Source organism: Lagenorhynchus albirostris, chromosome 9, assembly GCF_949774975.1.
Source record: "Lagenorhynchus albirostris chromosome 9, mLagAlb1.1, whole genome shotgun sequence".
Taxonomy (NCBI): domain Eukaryota; kingdom Metazoa; phylum Chordata; class Mammalia; order Artiodactyla; family Delphinidae; genus Lagenorhynchus; species Lagenorhynchus albirostris.
Genome location: NC_083103.1, coordinates 50,467,289 through 50,491,492, shown reverse-complemented (window position 1 = coordinate 50,491,492; position 24,204 = coordinate 50,467,289). Strand labels below are relative to the sequence as shown.

General features: G+C 53.3%; 1 protein-coding gene across 4 annotated transcripts in view; it reads left to right on the top strand.

Moving 5' to 3' along the window:
- The first annotated feature begins 6,038 nt into the window (after positions 1 to 6,038).
- STARD10 (StAR related lipid transfer domain containing 10) overlaps positions 6,039 to 24,204 on the top strand; it is a 32,933-nt gene continuing 14,767 nt past the window's right edge. Inside the window, exons 1-2 of one of the 4 annotated variants that reach the window (XR_009542454.1) lie at positions 6,039 to 6,228; positions 15,162 to 15,473. Coding sequence is in view for 2 of the 4 variants with exons in the window: in XM_060159942.1 (XP_060015925.1) it covers positions 15,267 to 15,473 (207 nt within the window). In the remaining 2 variants the exon portion in view is untranslated. Of the gene's footprint in view, positions 6,229 to 14,667; positions 14,799 to 15,097; positions 15,474 to 24,204 lie in introns of those variants that run through there. The other 3 variants (XM_060159942.1, XM_060159943.1, XR_009542453.1) reach the window with 3 other exon arrangements.

Sequence of the window (24,204 nt, the reverse complement as noted above, 5' to 3'; positions counted from 1 at the left end):
AGAAAGAAAAAAATTGGAACAACCTTTGGGCATTGCTAGTGGGAATGTAAAATGGTACAGCTGCTGTGGAAAAGTTTGATGGTTTCTCAAAAGGTTAAACATGTAAACTACTGTATGACCCAGCAATTCCACTGCTAGATTTACTGAAGGCAAGGACTCAAAGAGATAGTTGTATGCCCATTTCATAGTAACATTATTCATAATAGACAAAAGGTGGAGACAATTGGTGTCCATCAACAGATGAATGGATAAACAAAATGTGGTTTATACCTACAATGGAATGTTATTCAGCCATAAAAAGGAATGAAGTTCTGATACACGCTACAACTTGTATGAACCTTGAAAACTTATACTACGTGAAATAAGTCAGATACCAAAGGACAAATATTTTATGATTCCACTTATATAAAATATATAGAATACTCAAATTCATGGAGACAATGTAGATTAGAGGTTACTGGGGCTGTGTAGAGGAAATAGGTAGTTATTACATAATGTTTACAAAATTTGTTTGAGATGATGAAACAGTTTTGGAAATAGTGGTGATGGCTGTGCAACATTGTGAATGTAATTAATGCCACTGAATTACTGTACACTTAAAAATGGTTAAAGTGGTAATTTTTATGTTATATACACAAAGTAAAAAGAGAAAACAGATAGAGAGAATAGTATACACAAAGTGAAAGGACACTATATACAAAGTAAAAAGACACTATACACAAAGTAAAAAGAGAGGCAGATAGAGAGATGGATGAGGAGAAAATACTTGCGACATGTATAACAAATTAGTAAAATCCAAAAGATATAAAGAACTTCCACAAGTCAACTAAAGAACAGAAAACCCAGTATAAAAACGGGCAATGACTTTTATCAGAAGAAGAAAAACAAATGGTCCACAAAAAATAAAACTATGCAAAACTAGTGAAATGTAAGTTAAAGTATGACTGAGAGGTCAAGTTTCACTCATCAGACTGGTAAAAATTAAGAAATTTATTAATATTTAGAGGTGAGGGGAAATGGAACCATCATTCCTGCTGGTGGGAACGTAAACAGGGCTAACCTCTTGGGAAGGCACTTTGGTCATACTACACACACACACATTCAAACACACCCTTGGCCCCAGCAGTTGCACTCCAGTATATGACAGGATGAATGGTTACATATATGGTATATCCACAAGGTGGAATTCAATGAAATCCAAAGAAGAAGCTGGATCTGTGTGTCCTAACATGGAAATATATGTCTGAAATACTTCATAATACTTTTTAGACTTCCCTAGAGGTCCAATGGTTAGGACTCTGCGCTTCCACCACAGGCGGCCCGGGTTTGATCCCTGGTCAGGGAACTAAGATCCTGCAAGTCTCGAGGCTTGCCCAAAAATAAATAAAATAACAGTAATCATAATACTTTTTAAAATCCAACAGGTTTATTTTTTGTTTCTAATGTTTATGTTTTGTTTCTAAATGATGAGATTAAATGTTCAGACTGCTGTTTGCAAGCAGTTTTCACAAATGATACCGGGGAGAGTGGGCTGGCTTTATTCTCGGAACATGAAAAGCCAAATGAAGTATGATCATCACGTCCACTTTTTTTTTCTTTTTTCTAGCTGTAGCTTTGCAGTCTTAGTGACATCTGGATGTGCCGTGTATACATTTTGATTGGATAAATGCAAGAATCTGGCAACAGTCATCTTTAGACAAATTTATAGGTTTATTTTTATGCTTCTCTTTAAATAGTTGTTTATGTCTATAACCAATGGACCACCAAAGATTATAAATTAAATAATATAGAACTAAAAATTAAACAGTCTAAAAGCATGAAATGGTCAAAATGCTTGGGGTTTGAGGGAAGTGAGTTCATCTGTAGCTAAAGGGGTCCTGGGACCCCCAACCTTCCCTACACACCACGTGCACGCACTGTTGACTATTGCATTAAAGTGAAAACAGTGTTTGGAATGGGATGAACTGAAACTACACCCACCAAGGAGAGAAACTTGTGATTTGGGCATCATTCAATATGGGCGAATGTGAACAATGCTTTGAAATGGGCAGGAAAGATGACCTCTTCTCATTTTCCAAAAAGGCAGGTCAAAGTTATATGAATAAGAGGAATAGAAAATTCTTTGGTAGATGAGATGTGGCAGAGGTGGGGTGGAATAAAGTGGCAAGAGGGTCCTTCACAAGGAACTTAAATCCTCAAGATGTTGAAGTATATTTGGTTTTAGCCGTGTTCAAGAGAAAACCAAGCACAGCCCAAGAGGAAGCTTCTTCCCACAGTACTCACCCTCCCTCTGGGCAGCAGGCAGGCCACAGCTCGACCCTATGCAAAGCCACCAGGCTCAGCGAAAATAGGTGGCTATGAAATTCCCAAGGCACTAGCAGGGACTAGGGACTGGATGAGCTGGTGACACAACTGGAAGAGCTTCTAGGGAGGAGACCATGAGAGATGAGGGGGAGACAGGTGGGATCGCCTCTGCAGCCTCCTTTGTGAGGCCCCAGCCATTATCAAGGGCTCGGGGGCGGTGGGGGCGGAAAGGGGCAGAGTAATTGAGACCCGCTTTTCACTTACAGCCCATCATTCCTTCCAACTTTCTACAGTTTTAGGCTGCTGACCTATGTGAAAAGCAGCTGATCCAGTGTGATGCCGTTTGAGGACAGTGAGTGAAGAGGTACCTGACCCAGGTGAGGAGTGTCCCACCATCTCATGGTCAGAGGTGGTCAGTGCCTAGTTCTTACTTGGAACACAGCAGTGAAGAGTGGTTGCCAAAAGAAAAAAAAAAAAAGATTCAGTATTAAATACACTGAGTTTGGGCTTCCCTGGTGGCGCGGTGGTTAAGAATCCACCTGCCAATGCAGGAGACACGGTTTCGAGCCCTGGTCCAGGAAGATCCCACATGCCGCGGAGCAACTAAGCCCGTGCGCTACAACTACTGAGCCTACGCTCTGGAGCCCGCGAGCCACAGCTACTGAAGCCCGTGCGCCTAGAGCCTGTGCTCTGCAACAAGAGAAGCCACCGCAATGAGAAGCCCGCGCACCGCAATGAAGAGCCAACGCAGCCAAAAATAAATACATAAATGAATTTCAAAAAATAAATAAATACGCTGCGTTTAAGGAACCAGAAGCAGACATCCCAGAGGCCAGAGAAAGGCCTAAACCATAAATTGGGGAATCAGCTTATGGATGGAAGTGAATGAGGTCATCCAAAGAGAGTACGCAGAGTGAAGAGAGGGCCTGTGATAGAACCAGAACGACACCAGTATTTCAGCGTGTCAACCCAATCAAAGATCACCAGGGACAAATCCATAGTCCAATGAAGTTAGGTTTATTGACCCATTGCTAGGAGGAAGACAACACATCAGAGGAAAAATGAGATGTCCTACCAAACAAAAAGGAATAGAGTTCTTATAGGATTTGAGAGAGAGGTGGAATTAGGTGAAATTTAAATGAGGCAATATTTTGATGGCTCAAAGCAAAGCAGAACTGCGTCTGGACTGCTCAGTGGACTCAAGGTCCTGTTTCCTTGGAAACAATAAAGTTAAGGCAGATGTGGAATATATGTTTAGAAATCCCTTATCTGAGTCTCTGCACCTGGATTGTAAATCCTGTCCTTTTAGTGATTTAACTCCTCCAGGCAAGAGTTTCATTCCTACTTATATAATTTCAAACAGCAAAATTTCTGACAGTCTATGATTTTAGAAAACAAAGTTGCTCGGTAAGAAAGAAGTAGTCACTCAAAGGAGGGGGTTGTTATGACATTTTATAGTTGCAGTATATCCTTGGGGAAAATATTGTTTCTTATTAATTTTGCAGCTGGCTTTATCTGTGCCCGTTATTCCAGCCTGATGAACATCACAGCAGATTTTTACAGTCTGAACTAATTTTTGGGTTTTCAAGGGACACACAATGGAGGTGGAATCTGCAAAGCCTAAGTGTAGTGAGTAGGCAGTGTGGACAAAACAGTGTCGCCTGACGTCAGTAAACAAAGAATGCTTCCTGCCATCCAGCCATCAGGCACTGCAGGCACCCCTGAACGGTGCACCCTGAGGGGAATTCTGGATGGAGAAAAACAGGATACTAGCCCTAGATAGTTAAGTTGCATACCAAAGGAATAATTTCAATGAGCCCAGACTCTTGCATCTTCCCATGCATAGGCACTAAAACAATTAACTGGAGATGTCTGGTTTCTTGTGTGTGATTAGCAGTAATCTTTGGATGTTCACTACATGTTTTTTTCAGGAAAAACTCCTTGCTCCTCCCTTACGTCTTTGGAACAGTCCTTCAGAGCTATCTGAGAGGCTGCCATCCCCGGCTATAGTCCTCAGTAAGGCCGCGAATAAAACAAAGTTCTCAACTTTTAGGTGGTGTACTTACTTTTAGTCAACAGTAGGAAGAAAACTAAATTGTCAGGTCTCACAAAGCAGGAAGGTGATTGTTGGTATTGAACACTAAGAGGTCTAGTCTAGTATAGTGTGCCGCTGTCAAATATGGTAGCCATTAGCCATAGGTGGCTATTTAAATGTAATTAAAAGTAATTAATTGAATTTAAAAAATAAACTCAGTAAAAGTTTTTCTTCCTCCATGGCACTTAGCCTCATGTCAAATGTCCAGTAGCCACAGATTAGACGCTACCCTATTGGACAACGCAGCTATAGAATATTTCCATTATTATAAACAGTTCTTTTGAACAGCAGTAAGAGAACTCAGAGTCCCAGGCGACGGTGACGCCTGGGAGTGCAGTCTCCTAAGAGTGATGGGGATGGAAGCCCTGTGGGAGGTGCAGACACGTAGTGTGTAGTATTCTTTCTAAAACTCAGTCCAACAGCGCTACTCTCTCCCTATGACAGCTATCGTGTAACTCGTGCGTACCTCGAACCCACAGCCCAGGCTCAGAGAGCGAGGCTCCACCACTTCATCGCGTTTCCCTGCCTGCACAAACTCACTACCGTCCCCACACTCCATCTCCCCACGTGCCCCAGGCCCTTTTCCCGCGACTCTGGCTCTTGGACTTCTGGGAAATGTAGTTTTAACAGCGTTCCAACTCGGAAAAGTTCTAGCAGCGAATTGAGGCTCCCAAGAGGCAGTGCACGGGCCGCCATATCTGCCGTGAGGGGCGCCAAAGTCGGCACCCCTACTAAAGTACAGCGGTAACTGAGATGCTGGAGTCCTGGGAGACCGCGCTGTGCCTCTCCCTGCCATTCCTTAGGTCTCCGCCGCTCCGGAGTTGTAGAAACGCCTCAACCCAAGCAGAGCAGACAGGGCCCCAGGGAACCATAGTAACTGGGCGGCCACAACCACTAGGGGACTTGAAGGCAGCGTCCGACGGCGAACAGCCAGAAGGCCATTGGGCGGCCCCTTACGCGGAGCGCACGCGCAAATGCTGGGCCTCAAGGCTTCCGTAAACACCAAAGAGCGCCTGCGCAAACGGAGCGCCTCGGGATGGACACGAGGGGGCGCCTTAGCAAAGGTAAGAGTAATAAATAGTAACGTAACCGTCCCGTTGTTCTTCTGTTGTCCTTTTTCTTATGGTTTGCAAAGCACAGCCCCCTTCATTGCCTCTCTTAATTTGATCCTTAGAGCAGTCATTTTACCAGTGGGGCAACGGGTCAGAGAAAGTCATACAGCCAGAGTCCTATCTTAAGAGTGTGGAAGACCACAGATGGTTCAGGATTCAAGGACTGTAGCCCAGGCTCTATCTCTGAGTTGCTGTGTGACCTTGATAGTTCTGTTCCCCTGAGGACCTAAGCTTTCTCATTTGTAAATGGAAATAGGTTATTGGAAGGATTGAATAAGATCCGGAAGTGAAACTAAGTTGCCAAGCAATGTATAAAGGCAAAAGATTATTATAATCGGGTGATTGCAGATTGAGGAGCTATTTCCTCATTATACAAATTGCAAAACTGAGGGCCCCGAGAAGGGCAGGAGCTTGCCCCAGGTCTCAGCAGTCTGTGAGCAAGGGCTAACGCGCAGGCTTCCTGCGTTTGGGCTTGGAGCCCTTCCCTGCACCCCAAGGATTAGTGTCTTTGTTGGATACAGGCTTAGAGAGATGGAGTCTGGAGGAGTCCCTATTCCTCATCCTTCTCCTACCCAACCTGGGCCTAGTGGAGAAAGGCCCTGTTCTGTTGAGATGACTACCAAAGGCCAGAAACTAAGGAGGAACTGGAGAATCCTGAAGACAGAGGACAGTGTTGCTGGAGCTGTACAGACCCTGCTTCTCAGGAGAGTGGCCCAGGTAAACGAACGAACTCAAGTGTGACAGATGAAGGAGTAATATGAAGGGGACAGACCCTGAATGGAAAAGAGTGGGCTCTGTTTCTGAGCCTGGGAGGAATTGGGTGCTCAGGTGATTCCAGTTGGGGCCAGCGATAGCTGGAGGTGGTGCCTGGGCTGGCTTGGATGCTAAGGAGATGAAGTGATGCTGGTTGAGCTGAGAGGCTGTAGGAACCACTCCTCCAACCAGGTGGAGCAGTCAGGTGGCACCATAGGCATACCTTACCACCCCCCAAGATCAGGCAGCTGCCTGCCAGGGAAATGAACTTTTCTCTGTCCTTTGGAACTGGGCTGTACCCAGTTGTTTGTCTCTGGAGTGCTCTTAGAGGTTCTGGACATAGGTATAGGAGGGGCTAGGAGACCCTAAGGTCTGGTTGCGGATGGGGCCTCCTCAGGCAAGTCATGAAAGGCAGGTGTTTGTAGAAATAGAAATTCAAGATCCTCCCCACCTCCAAGTATCTAATTCCCTGGACCTTCACTTATCATCTGTTTTCAGCAGGGGAAACAGAGGCTAAAGGAAGAAAGAACTTTTCTTCAGGACACACAAGGAGCTGGCGTAAAATTGGACTAGGACAGGGATCTTTCCATTACATGGCAGTGATCAAACATCTTCATCAAACATTTATTGAGTGTCTAATGTATACGCTGAGAAGAGCTACCTTAGGGTACAAACAGAAGCCAGGAGTGCAGTCAGACCTGGCTTTTAACTAGCCCTCCCAGTGACTTAATGCTGGGATCCTTGGCGAGTCACTACCCCACTCTGAGCCTCACTGTCTGTAGAGTGGCGTGGTAAGCCTTATTCAAGGGCTGTCTTGAGGTATAACTATGAAATAAATGAGTTAAGAACTGTTACACGTGTAGAACATCACCAGGCACATGGTACATGCTCAGCAAACATTAGCCACTCTTTGTTACTCAGGAACACAGGTGGAGGCCAGCTGCAGATAGGGTTCTCCCAGAGCCCAGCAGGGGCAGAGATGTCGCAGCCCCAGGTCTGTCCATCTCCCAGATACCTCCACTCTGTGCTCAGGGGGCCTGCATTTCTGGAAGTCGAAGGGGACACTCACATCCCCATTTCCCCCTCTGGCACTGGGAACCTGGCAGGGAGCATTTACACCTCTACATGCACGTGATTCACTTCCCCACAACCTGGGTCCAGAGTAAAGGTGATTCTTGCCCAAAGGTCACAGCCCTGGACAGTGAGACCAGAACCACAACCCTTTCTCCCGGCAGGACAGAAGTCCCAAAAGGCTGACAGCAGGGCCTTGACTTGTGTGTTCCTTGAACAGAGCAGGAGCCACGGGCAGAGAGGAGCCTGGGTGGGAGACGGCCCAACGTCAGATAACCCTGCCGCCAGCCCACCCTGTTTGAAGATGGCAGTCTTGCTCAGTGGTAAATTCAGCTCTGGTCCAGGCCTCCCTAGTGGAGGTCTGGTTCAAACCCCTTATTCACAGAGGAAGAAAGAGAAGCCCGGAGAGGCCGGGAACTCACCAGGAGCCCCACAGTAAGGTGGGAGTGAGTCTGAGCCAGAACTCAGGTGTCCTGATGTTAGGCCAGGGCTCTGCCTGGCAGCTGGTTTGGAGGGGGCAGGGCTTGGCTACATCTCCTTCCCCACGGCCACCACAGTCCCGCTTGGAGCCAGCCTCAAATGCAGCCACCTGGGTGGGTTGTGGTCGGGGAGTGGCAGGGTGGGGGTGGGTGCATGGATAGGTAAAGGGAGGGGGGAGCACAGGACCTGGTCAGAGAGAAGCCCAGAGCCGAGCTGGGGCAGGTGGACTGGGGAGCTCTCCTTGGTGTGTGTGGCTGCTGTAGGATTCTAGGGCCTTGTTAATCCGTCTGAGGCAGCAGAAGATAAAACTACCACGGGAGCACACTCCTGGAGGAGGGGCGCAGAGCAGATTCAGGAATGAGTCACAGAGCCCAAGCCCTAAATTTAGAAGGTGCTGAAGGAGGCAGCCGCCCCCGGGAGAGCACTGTGGAGATGCCCGCTAACGCGGGGCACCAGGGCCTCAGGGAAGGGGGTAGAGGTTGGCAGGAGTCCCCTGCACGGCAGTACCCCATGGAAGCTGGGTCTATTCTAGGCCTGTTCCAGGTGTGAATTTTGGCCCCAGAATGAACCCCGACTCAAGGCAGAGCCTTCAGCCCCACTCACTGACAGAGCTCCTAGCAAGCCTTCCCCACACCAGCCCTTCACAGGGTCCTAGGAACCAGCCCCTGGAGTGTGGACGTCTCAGTACTGTCCTGCCCGCTGGCTGGGCATAGCCAGGCTCCCTGGGTCCTGCTGCTGTCCTAGCATCCAGTTGTCAGACACTGGGGAAGGGGCTGTGTGGATGCAAGGAGCTCATGCCATTGAGCGAAGGCCTTCCAAAGGGAGCCCATCCAGGCCTTTGTAGCTGTTTGGAATTGGGGTGAGGGAGGGGGACAAGATGTCATAGCACTCACTTCTGCTTTATTCTCAGCCCTCCAGGCTCCAAGTGAACCCAGACTGTTTCTTTTCTTCCACGTCAGAAGAGGGAGGCACTGCCTCCAGGTCAAGGAACAGAGGCTTAGGAAAGAGGCCATGCCTTGGGGACAGCTGGCAGACGGGGGTTAAGGGGCCTCAGGAGACAAGAACTGATAGCAGCTGTGGCGTTTATTGAGTGCTCATTGCTTGCTGGGCACCGTGCTGAGCTCTCCACGTGCGTGAACTCACTTCGTCCCCGAGGCAATGGTGTAAGTCCTACTAGCCTACTCATTCTAGAAATGGGAGTACTGAGACACAGAGAGGTTAAGTAACTTGTTCTAGATCACACAGTAAGAGGTTTTAACCCAGACAGCCTGGCTCCATAGCCCAGGCTCTTAACCATTGTGGTAGACTGCTGAGCAGGGTATTTCACCTTGTCTATTCCTCCTCCTCTTCTGTCCTTCCCTCCCCATCCTCCAGTCCCTGTACCCTAGAGTCCTGGGAGCTTCTCTCTGGGCCTTGCGGGGTCTTGCTGCCCAGGGTGCTCCCAGGCTTGGGGGAAAGAGACTAACAGAGCTCCACTGCAACCCCCCCTCCATGCAGGACTTCACAATTTACAGAGCCCATCCACCTGCCCCAGGCCGGTGGAGGGGCATCCTGAGCACCACCCCTTCGACAGGAAGACAGACCAGAGAGGTGCAGGGCCTTGCCCAAGGTCGGCAGGGCCCAGGGTGGAACCATGGAGACTCCTCTTTGGGAGGGCCCAGGCCCAGATGGCCAGCACCCCCTCTGCAGGCTGGGTCCTTCTGCTGATGATGTCTTTGGGGCACTGCCGCCTGCAGCAGCTCAGTTCGATTGCTGGGTTGATGCAGCCTTCCACAAGCCCTCAAGTTTCCAGTCAGAGGCTCCTGATCCATCTGCCTGACCCCAGGCCCTCCCCTCAGCTGTGTGCTCAGGCTGGGTGGCAGTGGGGGTGGAGGTGTCTTTGTGTGTCTCTGGGGAGGACAAGGTTTTCTGGCCCTTTTACCAGGGCAAGAACTCCAGCCTTGGGACGACAGCCTCTTTTCTGGAAGCCTGCACAACTTCCTTCTTTCCGTTTCTTCGTATTTTTTAATCTCAAAGCTGGGCCCTCAGTGCCCTGCCAGGACAGCTCCCACCTCCTGGGACCAGAGGGGCCTCTGGGGAGCACTTAGGATCACCCGTTGGATGGGGGAAGGGGCAGAGGGTCCACCCCCCCAAACCCCTAGGCTATTGTTCCTACCTGGGAGAGGCTCGTCTAAGAGGCCTGCTTGAGGAGCTCAGACCTGCCCAGGAACACAGCCCAACCCAGGTATAACATGACTTCCCTTGCACCCCTTCTGCCCCTGCCAGGGGACCACACGTGGGGATACCAAGGATAGGTTCTGTTTCTTGCTGGGCCTTATTTTTCTCGTTTGTCAAATGAGGCTAAGAGTCCCTGTATGACCTTCCACCTAAGGTTATTGTGAAGGTTAGACAAAATGAGTGTGGCAGACTCTTACTCTGGCCCAGGGCCCCTTCACAGAGAGGATGTGCAAGGCCGTTCGTGTGTGTGTGCGTGTGCACGTATGTGCACGTGTGTGCAACAGCTGTGACCCGGGTGCTGACTGTACCTTCCCAGGGCAGGTGAGGGACTGGTGTAGCTCTCTGAGGCTTTGTGATGTGGGTGTGGCACAGGGCCTCAGGTATAAGGTTGCCAGATTTAGCAAATATTTGCTACATGCTCATACTAAAAATGATCTTCCTTATCTGAAAATCAAATTTCACGAGGTGTCCTGGGTTTTATCTGGCAACTCTACTTGGGTGACCTGGTGCACCCGAGCCAGTGTACCCATGTTGGGCTCCCACGCATGAGACTGAGGTTGTATGTGGCTGTGTGGGTCTGTGACAGGACATCAGTGTGATGGCACATGGCTGTGACAGTGTCACCAGGAGGAGAGGGGATGTGGGTAACTGTGATTGTGGGCCTCTCTGTGACTCCCTCAGGCTCTAGCAGCTCCCTCAGGGCAGTGCTTGGGCTCTTTGCTCAGGGAGGCCCAGCAGGGGTAGGAGACCCACCCTGGGCAAACACTTAGATCCAGGTCCAGTTGGGACTGGGGTGCCGAGCCTATTGCCACCTGCATCAAACTGTAAAGGACATGTGCGTCTCAAGGCCGAGCCAGCCCTGGGGGCCTCAGGGTGCTCTGCCCTGGGCCCTTCCAGAGGGGCCTCAGGAATTACCTCTCTACTCTGCTCCTTCCTGGTGACATCACACAGGTCATTGCCCAGTCTTCTAGAACGGTGCCCCCAGGATACTGCCTCGTTACCCTAGGCAACCTGGGAATTTTCTCCAACTAAACTGGCAGGGCCAGTTACCCCTGAGGAGAGGGAGTTGGGGGAGAAGGCGTCAGGGGGGCCTTCTCCTCATCTCCCAGGGGGAGATCCAGGCAGCCATCCGTCTGACTAGATGATGAGTTGGAGGGAGCATCCCAGAGCAAGTCAAGACCTGGTAGCCCCTCATTGTCCAGGACACTGGACAGGGTGGGGCCCTTGGGCAGAGGATGAATCCTGAAGCAGAGAGAGGGTGGTGACTACCCCAAGGTCACCCCTGGGGTAGTGAAAGTAGTGGTGTATAATGGGGAACAGGGACAGAGCCTTGGGTTAGGAGCTGGGAGACCTAGGATCTTACCTCTGCTTTGTCCCTGCTGGTGGAGCCTTTGTTTCTCCATCTGTACAGTTAGGGGCTGTGGCCATATGATATCAGTCTCAGGGTCTTTAGTCCTGACGGGGACTCAGCGAGGGGAGTTGAGGGGAATGTGAGGGACCAGGTCATGGGTGGCTCCAGGCAGGTGCCCTGACCCTATTGCAACAGCTGTCAGGGGGCAGTGAGCAAGGACTGGTGTGGATATCTCCAAACGACCGCCAACCCCCATTCCAAGAGTCCTGTGGTACTGGAGGTCCCTAGATGGGTTCTGTCTTACTTTGATTCAGGGGCGTCCCCATGCCTCCCACACCTCAGCTGCTCTCTCTGTGAGGGGCATGTGTAAGACCAGCACTTGCTCAGCACCGTGGGTAATGATTCCTCACATTCTCATGATCCCTCTCAGTTTGCTAAGCACCTTCTCTTTCTCTTACACGCTCCTGCCTTCCACTCCCACTCTGACTCCTGATTGGTGTTGTCCCATTCTGGGGCTGGGGCCCAGAGAGGCACCTCACCCAATCCACTTTCCGTCAAGGGGCCCTGTGGTTGGTGCAGGGGCTGCAGCGGGAAGAGCAGGGTCATGCTTTGCCAAGCTTTTCCACTGTTTACTCTTTCCTGAGAATCTTAACAACCATCCTATCAAGATGTTACCTTAACACTTTTTTGTTGGAAATATGCCATTTTTGTACAGTGCATTTATTCCTCCCTACCCTTCTCCCTCCGGTTATATTTTTAGTTACTTGGAGGTGAAACTGATACATGTACAACTCTTTTCCTTGCAATAATTCTCAGAGAGTAGGTATTATTATTCTAGATGAAGAAACTGAGGCTCAGAGAGGACATGTCACCTGCTCTTGGTCACACATTTAGGAAATGGTATAGACAGGATTTGAACCCAGTTCCACAGGCCCTTTGCACTTCCAGGCTGTGGGAAGCAGGGATGGCCAAGTCCTAGGACTCCTCTCCAGACTCCTCCCCCAGGTCACCCATCCCAGCCCTCCTAGCCTTCTCTCTGCTGCCCAGGGGTGTTTGAGACAGGATATGAATCTGCTTTGATCCAGGCATGTTTGGGAGGCTGTCATGAACCCTTGAGCTAGAGATACCTAAATTCCTGGGGTTTGGGGGGGCCTGCAAGGGCAAATTAATGATGAATACGATGAGGAGTGATGCCCCAGCTAGCCTGGCCTAAACTTCCAGGCAGGGTTGAGCCCAGGGCATAGCCATCTGAGCCCAGAGGTACCAGGTCACCCACTTTTACTGCCCCAAGACCCAAAAGATTCATTCTTGGTTAATCTATATTTGGATTTGAGTGTTGGTTTGATTTCTGCCATGTGTACCTCCCTGAGTTTGTGTGTCTCAGGCTGGCAGTGCTCTGGAGGGTGGAGAAGTCCTGTCTGTCCTCACTGCTATCTCCTGCTGTCACCCCAGCCTTATCTCTTCTACCCTAGACTGGGTGATAGGCATGAGAGGGGTACTGCCCTGGTGCCTGCTGTCAGCTGAGATGTGTGTCATTGGGGCCCTAAGAAGGCAGGAGCCGCCAGGCCAGTGCTCCTCTCTCTTTTCCTCGTGGCAGATCCCAGAGGCTACAGTTCACAAAGCAGGCTCTGTGTACCCCTCTTTGAATCTCCCATTAGCCTGGGTATGAGGCTGTCAGATAAAACCACTGAAGCCAGGGGAGGGGCAGTGAACTGCCTAGGGTTGGGGTGGAGGCAGAAGACATGCATAACAGAGAGCCAGAGCGCTGGCCTCCTGAACCCAGATCCAGCCCCCCTGCCACCCATTTCTACACACTTAAAGAATGTGGGTTAGAAGGGGTGAGGGTGATTATCTGACTATGCCCCTCACACTGGAGATCTAAGGTCATCACACAAGCCTCATGGGGACCTGCAACTCATTTTACAAGATTTACTTTGCAGAATGGACCTTGGGGTCACTTGCCATCAGGGCTCCCTGCTCACCCCCTCCACTTTTAAAATTGGGCCTGATTCACACACATCTCAGAGCCCTAAGCACTTCAGGAAGAAACACCTCTATTTGTGAACCCACCGTGACAACTCCTTATCTTTCTCCAGCACCTTTAAGAAAAGCTGTTCCATCCCAGAGCTCTAGGATGGTGAGGCTAGGAGGTTATACATTCTGATGCTCGCATTCTACAGATGGGAAGCTAAGGCTCAGAAAGATGATGGGGACAGCCAGAGCAGAGGAAGGAACCCTGGGGTGGGAGGAGGCTGAGATCTGGGTTCTGGGAAGGATGGCCATGTACTCTCCGTGTGGCAGTGGACAAGTGATGGGCACTTGTGCCCTATTAGCTGCCCATCCAGGGGAGCTCACCACGGGCCCTAGCTCTCCTTAGCCCTCTGCAGTCAAGGGCAAGTCACTAGGGTCAGTGAATGCTAGCCTTGGGCCCATTGCCCCACTCATACTGGCCTCACCTCAGAGAAATTGAACTATTGGCCTCAGTTCACACGGGGCAGCTGGAGGCAGAGCTGGCACTAGGACCCAGGGGGGCAGGTAGCAGCCTCCCTGGCTGAAAGGGGTGGCTGGAGTACTGGTGGACCTACCTACCCTGTGGCTGTGGAGCTCTGGACAGCTCCGCCTGGGGAGGGACAGGGTAGCCCCAGAGCTCTGGGGCCAGATGCTCTTGAGAGCCTAGTCTAATCCATGCGAGGTGTGTGAATACATGCGTGGGTGCTCAGGAGGGGTGGTGGTGGACAAGGGCCAGAGTCGGGCTGGAGGAGAGCCTGGTTAAAGCTCCCAGCCGGGAGTGAGATGGGAGTGGCTAGTGGTTGTTGGGGGCTGCAAGCTATGGGCTCTTGACTGTGGTAGGGGGAGTGTGCCCATCTTTGGGTCTCTGGGTGGTTCCTTGTGTCTAATTAGGTTGTTGCAGAGGTGTGTACCTGTGAGTATGGGAGGGTGTTGAAGAGAAGGGGTTCGCAGGTAACTTCCAGAATCCCTCTTCGAGCACCTCCTCGCCCTTCTTCTCAGAGCCCACTCTATCTGGGCCTCTCCCCGACCCCTGCCTGAGGACTGGTAGGGCCAGGTCCCCTTCGGAGGCGGGTAGGGCGGGCGCTAGGACCCGGCGGGGCGGGGCGGGGCTCCGAGACCCATCTGCTGCACCTCCGCAGCCAGGAAAATACCGAGCGCCGGCGAGCGGAGCCCCCGGAACCCCCAGCCTAGCCCGGGGAGAGGGAGGGAGGGAGCGGGGGCGCGCGGGGCGGGGGGGGGGGGCGCGTGGGGCGGGGCCGGCGGCGGGACCCACTGCTCCTCCCCCCAGAGCCCCCGCGCGGCCCCGGTCGCCCGGGCAGCGCGGCGGCGGCGGCAGCGGCGGCAGCGGCGGCAGAGGCGTTCGCACCTCCGGCCCCGGCGGGCCCCGGCGGAGCAGCTGGCACAGGTGAGCGGGCCGGCCCCGCAAGCACCCCACCCCCACCACGGGCCCCGCGCCGGCGCCGCTGCCGAGTTAGTTGAGCCAGTCCGGCCAGCGCTGCGCGGACCCCGCCGGGCCGTCCGTCACCTCGGGTCGCGGCTCCCCCCGGGTCCCGACGGGCCCCCCCCCGCACCCGATACGCAGACCCCACTCCGGCCCCCAAACCGGAGGTCTGGGTCGCGCCTAGCGAAGGGGTCGGGGGGCGTACTGCTCTGTACCGGCGGTGCGCGCTGGCCAGCTCCTGCCTGTCTCTCTCTACCCGCCAGGACCCCGGACAGCCGCACCCGCGCCCCCAGCGCACTGACTCCGGTTCCCAAACCGGTCTTTCAGGTCCCTGGAAGGTGGCGTCAGCATCTGCAGCCGCGTCGACGTTGTTGGAGCTTCCGCGGAGGACCCAGGAGAGCCGGACTAGGACCAGGGCTCTGGGCCTCCCCCATGGAGAAGTCAGCTGCCTCAACTGAGCCCCAGGGGCCTCGGCCAGTCCTGGGCCGCGACAGCGTCCAGGTGCCCGACGACCAGGACTTCCGCAGCTTCCGGTCAGAGTGTGAGGCCGAGGCGGGCTGGAACTTGACCTACAGCAAGGCCGGCGTGTCTGTGTGGGTGCAGGCTGTGGAGATGGATCGTACCCTGCACAAGATCAAGGTAGGGTTGCCCTGCAGCAAGTGTAGTCTGCACTGCACCCTTACTTCCTCTGACCAGGGAGTCTCCTGGTCCTCCCGCAGGGTTACAGACACCCGGTTGCACACCTCAGACTCTCCTGTGAGAAACCAGGAGGAGGCACAGTTTGCTGGGCAAGCCCCCATCTCACAGGTGGGCCAACTGAGGCCTGGAGAGGGGGTGTGACTCCCTCTGGCTCACTCAGCCAGAACCCAGGCTTCTGCACACCCCTGCCTGATCCGGGGAGGTGGGCTGCTGTCAGGCCTACCTAGGAGAATGGTCTCCCTCAGGGAGCCCTCTGCCCATGGAAGCCTTCACCACGTCCTGACTTGAGTCATCTGAGGAGGGAGACTGAGCCCTTCTCTCCTGAGTTCTTGGTTCTCTCAGCCTGAGCTGGGTCTCTTTCCTCACTCTCTGCACCCTTGGGTGCCAGGGATCTGATTCCTTCCTGTCTGATGCTCTGGTCTTCCCCCTTCCCTCCTGGCTGTTCCCTGAGTCTCTCCTGCAGGGACTCAGGATTCTGGCTGGCAGATCCTGAAAGCAGGGCTTAAATGTCTCTGCCTTACACAGGGCCAGACTGGGGGTGGGCTGGGGGAGGAGAGGACCAGCAGATGCAAGGAAGATGTAGGCACATTCAGCCTCCCTCACAGCCATCAACCCCATTCCTCACAACCCCCTGATTTTCTTCTCTTTGCTTAGATAGGGCCGGCTTGGGGTTTGGGACCCCGTGAGCCCACCTACCCTGGGGAACTAGATGGGGAATAGGCTGGTGAAGGCTCTGATTAGAGGCCTCGGTAGCTTCCTCCAACATAACACATCTGGCATTGCTGTGAGTGCCACTTTGCAAGGGGGCAGGTCTCCCTTCAGTGGGGTGCTGGCAGTAAACTGTACCCTTCCCTTTCTCTTGCCTCACCCTTCCTGCTGTCCTTCTCGAACATGTGGAGGAGTGTATTCCTGTGGTGGAGGGGGGCAGAGGTGGAAGCAGGACACTGAACTCAGAGGGCACTCCTGCCTTTCCCCTACTTCAGCCCCTCTTGCCTGGGACCTGCTCTTGGATTTGGATTTAGCTCTGGCATCATGGCCTCATACCAGGGCCAGAGATGTCTGACCTTCCCACTCTGACCCTGTGCCTTTCTGCCTCACTTTGTCTTAGTCATTTAGACCTTTGTCCACCTGTCCCCGTGTGGTCTTCTGGCTCACCCATTCTGTCTTCCCTTCTCCCTTCTATAATTCTCTGTCTGCACCCTGGCTATCTGACTGTCTCTTTCTCTCTGGGTTTCCATGTGTGTCTCCCCTCCTGGGACTCTCTACCCAGGCCTGAGGACCCTGGGCTGGGGCCTTCCCGGAGGCCTGACCTGTGTCTGAGCCTGAGGAGCAGGGAAGGGCAGGGCAGCTGGTATGTTCCAGCTTAGTGCTCTCTGAAGACAGGGACAGGTCCTATCCTTCTTTGCGTCCTCAACCTCCAACACAGACAGAGCAGGGATGTTGGTTGAATGAAGGGTGGAAGGAAGGAAGGAACAAAGAAACAAACTGAATAAAAGGTGAGCAAAGTTGTGAGAACAAGGTTGTTTTCCTGACTGTGACCTAGGAAAGGCTCAAAGGCTGGGCTGTGCAGTGGGGTGGGGAAGTGTAAGTTCCCCACCGAGCTGGCTCTCCAGAGGGAAGAGAAGGGGAAAGTCTGAACTGAGACCAGTACTCCCACCCTCTGTGTCAACAGGGCGGAGCTGCCTCCTCCACCTGGCTTGGTTAATGAATAAACCCAGCCTAGTCCAGGACTGGAGTTGGCAGTTCTGGGGACCAGAGTGCCACAATGGACCCCTTGTGGCCAGATCAGATTTGTCAGGTGTTCTTCCTTGGGAGTGGAGGGGGCTTGGAAAAACAGGGGTATTGTGGGCTTGTGGTCAGGGCATACACCTGACCTTCCTTCCCTCTCAGACTCAGCAGAGGTTGGAGGTGCCTTTACAACCCCAGTTTCATACTCACCCCTCACTGGGGTGCAAGTATGGACACCGAGGTCCGGAGAGGAACGGGGGCCAGCCCAGACTCACACAGCCAAGTCCCAGCAGAGCCAGACTTGGCACCCAGACCTTTAGCCTCCCTGCCTAGTTCTCTCTGCTGTGCTCCCCACAGTGGAGGGGGGACTGGGGCCAGGAGGTGAGCAGAGCTGGGGCCTAAGGAGGAGGCTGGGGCCTTGGTTACGGGCATCCTGAGATCTCTGATCCCCTCAGCACAGCCAGATGGAGCTGTGGGGGACAGGCAGAGGTCTCTGAGCTCCCCATCCCCACGATTCCAGGAATCCATTTCTGGTAAGAGCCCCTGCTCTGAGCCAAGCGTTTCTCTCCATGGTCTAATTTACCCTCCGGCCAGTCCTGGGCAGTAGCAGGCTTGTCTCCATGCTACAAACAAAGAAACTGAGGCTGAGAGAGGTGATGTCACTTGCCTAAGGTCATGTCAGCTGAGGCAGGAGTGGAACCCAGGCCAGCCTGGCTCCAGAGCCCCTGCCTCTCTCAGCTTGGGCTCACATCTTAGTCAACATTCTGGCATTTGACCCCATCAATAACTCTTTGAAGGACGTGGTGTTCTCATCATCCCATTCTTGTTTGATAAATGAGAAAGCTGAGGCCCAGAAAGGGGAGTGGCTTGTCAAGGTCACACAGCAGGTCTGAAGCCAGGGTCCCCTGGGTCACTCTGGGAGGCTGCGACTCAACCACAGGTATTTGTTGAGCTCCCCCCTCCCCACAGCCTGTTCTGGGCCTGCCCTCTGAGCTGGAAAAGCTCCTGTACATGCCCTGTGTGCATGATCCCAGGTTGGGGGAGCGGGTCCACCTATCTGCCTACCTGATTGATTTCCTCCACCTCACTCCCTTTCCCCCAGGCTTATCTTCTCCCTGCCCCTGCGTCCAGAGGTTTCTGGAAGACACTGTGGCTCTGGCCCAGCATTTGGAGCCAGGACAAAGGGACAGGGCTGCTGGAGGCCACCTCTTCCCTTTCCCTCCCTCCTGGCCTCCAGCCTGGTCTGATCCCAAGCCTGCACTGTGCTCCGGGCACTGGAGAGGAGGCAGATACCACCTCCTGAGAGGTCAGGCTTCATCCCAAAGGCAGACGCTGCACATGGATCCTGGGTCCAAGGCAGAGGGAAGCTTGGAACCTGAATACAGGTCTCTCAGTGCCCAGGCCAGGCTTCCCCACAGCTCCTGTAGCAGTAGAGAAAAGGGAAACCGGGGTGTCTGTCACTTATTCAAGCAGGGCCAGCTGGGGAAGAGGCTGAGGTCTAGTCCTGGCTATGGTATTCTTTTGCTGTGTTTGTGACTGTGGGCACATCCCTGCCCTCTCTGGGTTATGTCTCCATCTGTGCCATGGGGCTCTCCTGGCTCCAAGGGCCTCTAAACTCAACGCCTGGGCTGGGGCCCATGGAGAGGGATGAGGCACAGGGGACAGAAAGCAGGAGATGACACGGCCTGCCCAGCCCTGCCCTGGATGCTCATGTGCTCGGGCTCTCTGATGCTGCTGTGTACCTAGCCACCTGAGAGGCAGAGGAGACCTGGCCCCTGTCCTCAGAGGTGTCCAGACCTTGGTGGAGAGAAGACTGACAATTCCAGGTGACCCCCTGCCCACTGCATGAGGCAGGTGTCCATAGGCAGACGACAGAGGCAGGAGTGGGCCCGGTGGGTAGGGGCCTTGAGGGGCTTGATGGTTGAAGCAGGGGTGCGAGGTCTCCTGGGGGAGTGCAGCTCAGAACCTGAGGTTCCTCTTGCCACAGAAAGCTGGGTGGTGGGGACCTATCTCCTCTGACTTCCTGTCCTATGACTCTTCCTCTTCCCCTTTGGAGAAAGCTTCAGTGACCCCTCCCTGACCTGTCTCACTGGCCACCTGCTTCCACACCACAGGCCCCCTGGGTTCCAAGCTCTTAAGCCAGTGCTCTGGCCTGTCCCCTCTCAGCACCTCATTCTCTCCCCCTGTAAAATTTGGGATCATCTCAGGGATCTCCAAGGACCCTTCTCACTCTTAATGGTCCATGGGACTCAAAAGGGTCATGGGGAAGGTGGGGACAGCCGCAGGGCCAGGTGTTTTCTTCATGTTGTCCCACTGAGTCTTCACAACTGTCCTGTGGTAGTTGTGAGTCTTATGAACTCCATTGAACAGATGTGAAAGCTGAGGTTCAGGGCAAGAATTCACTTGTGCAGTCAAACAGGTAGAAGGTAGCCGAGGCAGGATCAGAGCCCAGGTCCTTGAGACTCCAAGGCCGAGATCTCTTCACTCCCTTGGGCCTGCTTATTAGCACCATTGGGCCCTTCCGTCTCCTGGACCCTGTGGCTCAGAACCTACCCCTGTCTTCTGCCTTCGGTCTCCCTGTACTGTGCCGTTGTGGGAGGGCACCCTGGAGTGGTCCCAGCTGAGCAAGAGCCCAGTCCTTACTGTGTGACCTTGGGGGGTTACTTCACCTTTACAAGTCAGTCTTCTTATCTGTGGTGGCAGAGGCAGGAGTTAATTGAGTTTTAGGGGTTTGGATTCAGTGAGTTCAGGTTCAGGCTGGGCCTCTGCCACCTCTGGGGCTCAGTTTCCCTCCTCTACAGGAAGAACTTCCTTCTCTACAGGAAGTTGCTGGGCAGGTGGTTTGTAGAGGCTGTCCTGGCCTTAGGCCATGGTAAAGGCTTCTGCACTGCTGAACACAGAGTAAGGATGGAGAGCTAAGGCCATGACAGTCTGTGCCATCTGAGAGGTCCCTAGATGGGGCTCCTGAATCCAGGCTGAGGCCCTGAGACCCCTATCCTGGATGGCTCTAGCTCTGACTTGGTGTGAGGGCAGCTGGAGGAAGTAGTCCAGAGCTGTCCTCAGGGGACAGACAGGCCCCCAGAGAGCATGACCCCAGCGAGTCAGGGTCTGGACCTTCAGGTGCAGGAAATCAGAGAGAGGAAAGGTCAGAGGTGGCTGGAGGCTTCAGGGAAGTCTTTGTGGAGATGCCTGGGTTGGTCTGAGGGGGAGAGCACAGGGTCCAGAGTCCTGGCCATGTGGCCTTGGGCAGATTGCTGCCCCTGCCTAGGCTTTAGCTTCCTCATCTGTCACATGTGAATAGTAGTGCTGCCCTGCCTGTCTTTGGGCACTTCATTCCAGTTGGGGACAAAGAAGGAAATCAAACGAACCCTGCCCTCAAGGAACTCCCAGTTGGATGCTGGGACAGACACTTATCACAGGAGCTGCAGAGACCCAGAGCAGGCCTCTGAACCAGCCTTGGGGGCCAGAGAAGGCTTCACAGAGGAGGAATTCTCAGGTGATCTGTTTGGAATTGGGTAGAGAATGAGGAGTACAAGTTTGACAGCATTGGGAGCATTTCATACAGAGGAACAGCTGTGTAAAGACCCAGAGGCAGGAAACAGGGCAGTGCATTAGGAGAGCTGCAGGTGGTTCATTGTGGGGCTTGGAACTCAGGGGGCAGGAGGTGATTAGACAGCTAGACCAAGGCTCTAGGATTTGGGTCCTGGAGGTTCTAGGGTACCAAGGAGGGTTTTAGACAAGGTGGGTGGTAGGAGGAAGATGCTGCTGTATTTGTCTGGACAGACATGCCAAGGCCTGCACTAAAGCAGGGACTGTGGGGAATGGAGCAAGGGATTGCATCCAGAAAGATTTAGGAGGGATAAAGGATGGGACATGGTGGTTACAGCATAACTCTTGTGCAGGCTGGGATGTAAGATAGTATGGACGTGCAACCCCCTGGGGGCAAGGGACTGGTGGGGTGGGTGGCTTCAGTCAGTGTCCATCCACGCTGGGGCTAGAAGAGCCCTCAGCCCCCAGGCTGGCTCTGTTCCTCCATGACCAGGTCCCCAGGCTCTGGCTTTTAAACTTTAACGAGCCCCAGCTCAGTTTCCAGCCGAGAGTCTTTAAAGTTTCAAGAGATGAGAGAAAGGAGGCAGTCCTGGAGACAGATGGGTTTTCTTTCTTCCCCTGTGTCTCCATGCCTGGCTGGGCCACCTGGAGCCAGGGCTGCGGGTGCCATGACCCCAGAGGCCTGGTGCTCTTTAGGGTTCTGGGACCTGAGCTCGGCCGCTCCAGTCTGTTCATGAGGGGCCAGCGGCCACCGAGATAGATGGGAATTAAAACTCTATTCCCACCCTGCCCCCTTACCTTTACCCCTGATCTGGGCAGGTGAGCATCCACCCTCCCCACCCCAGCAACAGGTGAGAGGAAAGGTACTCAGACCATGCACTGGGCTCGAGGTGTCTCTGTCCCTCCCTGTGCCTCACTTTAGGCACGCTTGGTCAGGCCTCGATGCTCTGGGACCCCTGGAGCTGTAGCAACACAGGGAGTGGAAGAAAGTGTCAGGCGCAGAACTTAGTGATGGGTCCCACACCAAATACAGACTCCTCTCACCTGTCATTAAAGAGAGGCTGGGCAGGTGGCACTGGGCAGCTGGAGCTGTTCTCTGGGGTTTTAGCATAATAATTGCCTCCCTGCCTCTCAGCCTGGCTCCCTGAAGGCAGCTACTTGCTACCTCTGACCTCTCTCTAGAATTTTTATGGCTTGGGGCAGTTGAACAATGCCTACAAGTTTACCTCCCTCCCCTTCCCCTCCGCCACCCAATGGGAAGTACAGCTAAATACTGCCTTTGGTCTCCTCTGCATTGCCTGGGCCATTTAATCTCATCCTTCGAGTTCCCTGTCACAACCTGCATCTAACCTTCGTTTCCTGAGAAATCCCGCTACCATCTCCTTGATGCCTCCTCCCTGTTTTTGGACCCTTCTGGATTGCCTGGGACCTTGTACTAGACCAGGGAAGTGATGAGTCTTAAGGCAGAGGCCTGACAGCCAGAGGGGATGGAGTTCCCTTGTGTGTCTCCAACATTCATTCATTCAACACATATTTATTGTTCACATACTGTATACCAAGTATATCCAGGAATTTAGTGGCAAACCAGACACATCAGACCCTGTTGTCATGAGTTTACATCCTGAGGGGGAGACAAGCAAAATAGAAGCAAATAACTAAATAAGATACCAGATGGTTGTCGTGTGTTATGAGGGCAGGATGATGTGATGGGAGTTGTCTGGCCTTCTGTGTGTGGAGCTGGATTGTATGTGCCTGTGTGTGTGATCTGGTCCTTAGTTGGGTAGATTGTGAGCCCCTCAGGGGCAGGGCACCTGACAAAGGTCATTAAATCTATATTGAATGTGTTTGTGTGTGTGTGTGTGTACACGTGCCTAAGGTTGGGTGTATGTGCTCTGAATGTGAGACTCTGTGTGTGTTTCTGTGTCTGGCATTACTTTGTGTGTGTGAGTCACACCCCCTCACTGCAGCAGAGTTGTCTCTGATCCAATTATGTCTCCTCAGCTGTCTCCCAGTGGCTTCCGCCCCCCAGCTCAGCTCTGGCTCTGCCTCGGTTTTCCCCTCCCTGCTTCCCTGCAGCCTCCTGTCTTTGCCTCTGGGCATGTCTCTGGGTCTCAGAGTCTCCCCTTGGGGTGTGTTTTCTATCCCTGTCTTTAATGGTTACTGCCTCTGCCTTTATGTCTCTACTTGTTCCGTTTCCTCCTTTTTGTTAATCTGTCCTGGTTATTTATTCGTTCAACAAACCTCTTCTCATGTCTCCCACCCACTCTGCCAGCCACTGTGCTGGTGTTGGGGACCTGGAGTTGGACCAGACCTGGGCCCTGCTCTTAAGGCCTAGTGGGGAGACTGATGGAGATGGTGACAGCCCTTCGTGAGGACTCAGGTCGAGGGAGACGTGGCTGACAACGTGGTGGGGGGCAGTGGCGTCTGGGTGGGACCTGTGGGGCCCATCAGGAGTCAGGTGGCAGGCTGAGAAGGTCTTGGTGGGTGCGGACTAAGGGTGAGGAAGGAGAGGAGGCAGAGCCAGAGTGGGGAGGACGTTTTGGTTAGGATTTGATCTTGAAGGCAGAGAGAGGCAGCAGAGGCTTTCAAGCTGGGCAGTACCATCATCACTGGGTTTTATTTTTTAATTTTTTTATTGTATTTTATTGTATTTTATTTGTGGGATCTTATTTCCTTGACCAGGGATCGAACCCGGGCTGGCAGGAGTGAAAGCTCAGAGTCCTAACCACTGGACCGCCAGGGAATTCCCAGCACTGGGTTTTAGAAAGCTCCCTGGCCCCAGGTGGCAGATCAGCCTGGGAGCCAGGAGACCAGTGATGAGGCTGTGGCTGCACCGGTCCAAGCAAGGATGTTGAGGCCTGCCTGGGTCTGGCGAAGAGGAGCTGTTGGGAAGGTCATGGCCAAGCAGAATCCCAGGTTCCAGGCACAGGCGGGGAGCAGAGGGGAGTGGGCATTGGGGTTGGATAATCCAACAGTAGTGGATATGGTGAGGGTGAGCCTATGGGCTGTCCAGGGGCTGACGCCCAGGAGGCTGTTGAAAATGCAGTCTGGAGCTTGCTAGAGAGCTTTGGGGGCATGAGGCCACTGGCAGCGCCTGAAGTCCAGGGAAGTGTTTATCCAGTTTGTGTTTGTCTGCTTGCCTGTGTGTCAGCCCTGGCCCCTGTCTTGTCTCATTGATTTCCCCAACCCCCTTTCTTTTCTTGCAGGCCCACCCACTCTCTGCTCTTTCTCAGGTCTCCCTCCTCTGTCTGGCTCCCCCACCTCAGCCAGGGCTGGAGCAGAGTGGTGGGAGCTCCAGACCAGGAGGCCAGCTTCCAAGAGATCAGAGCAGGATGTTCCTCAGCCGCAGAGGCCTGGGGGTGGGGAGGTGGGGGTGGGGGTGGGGGTCCAGGGA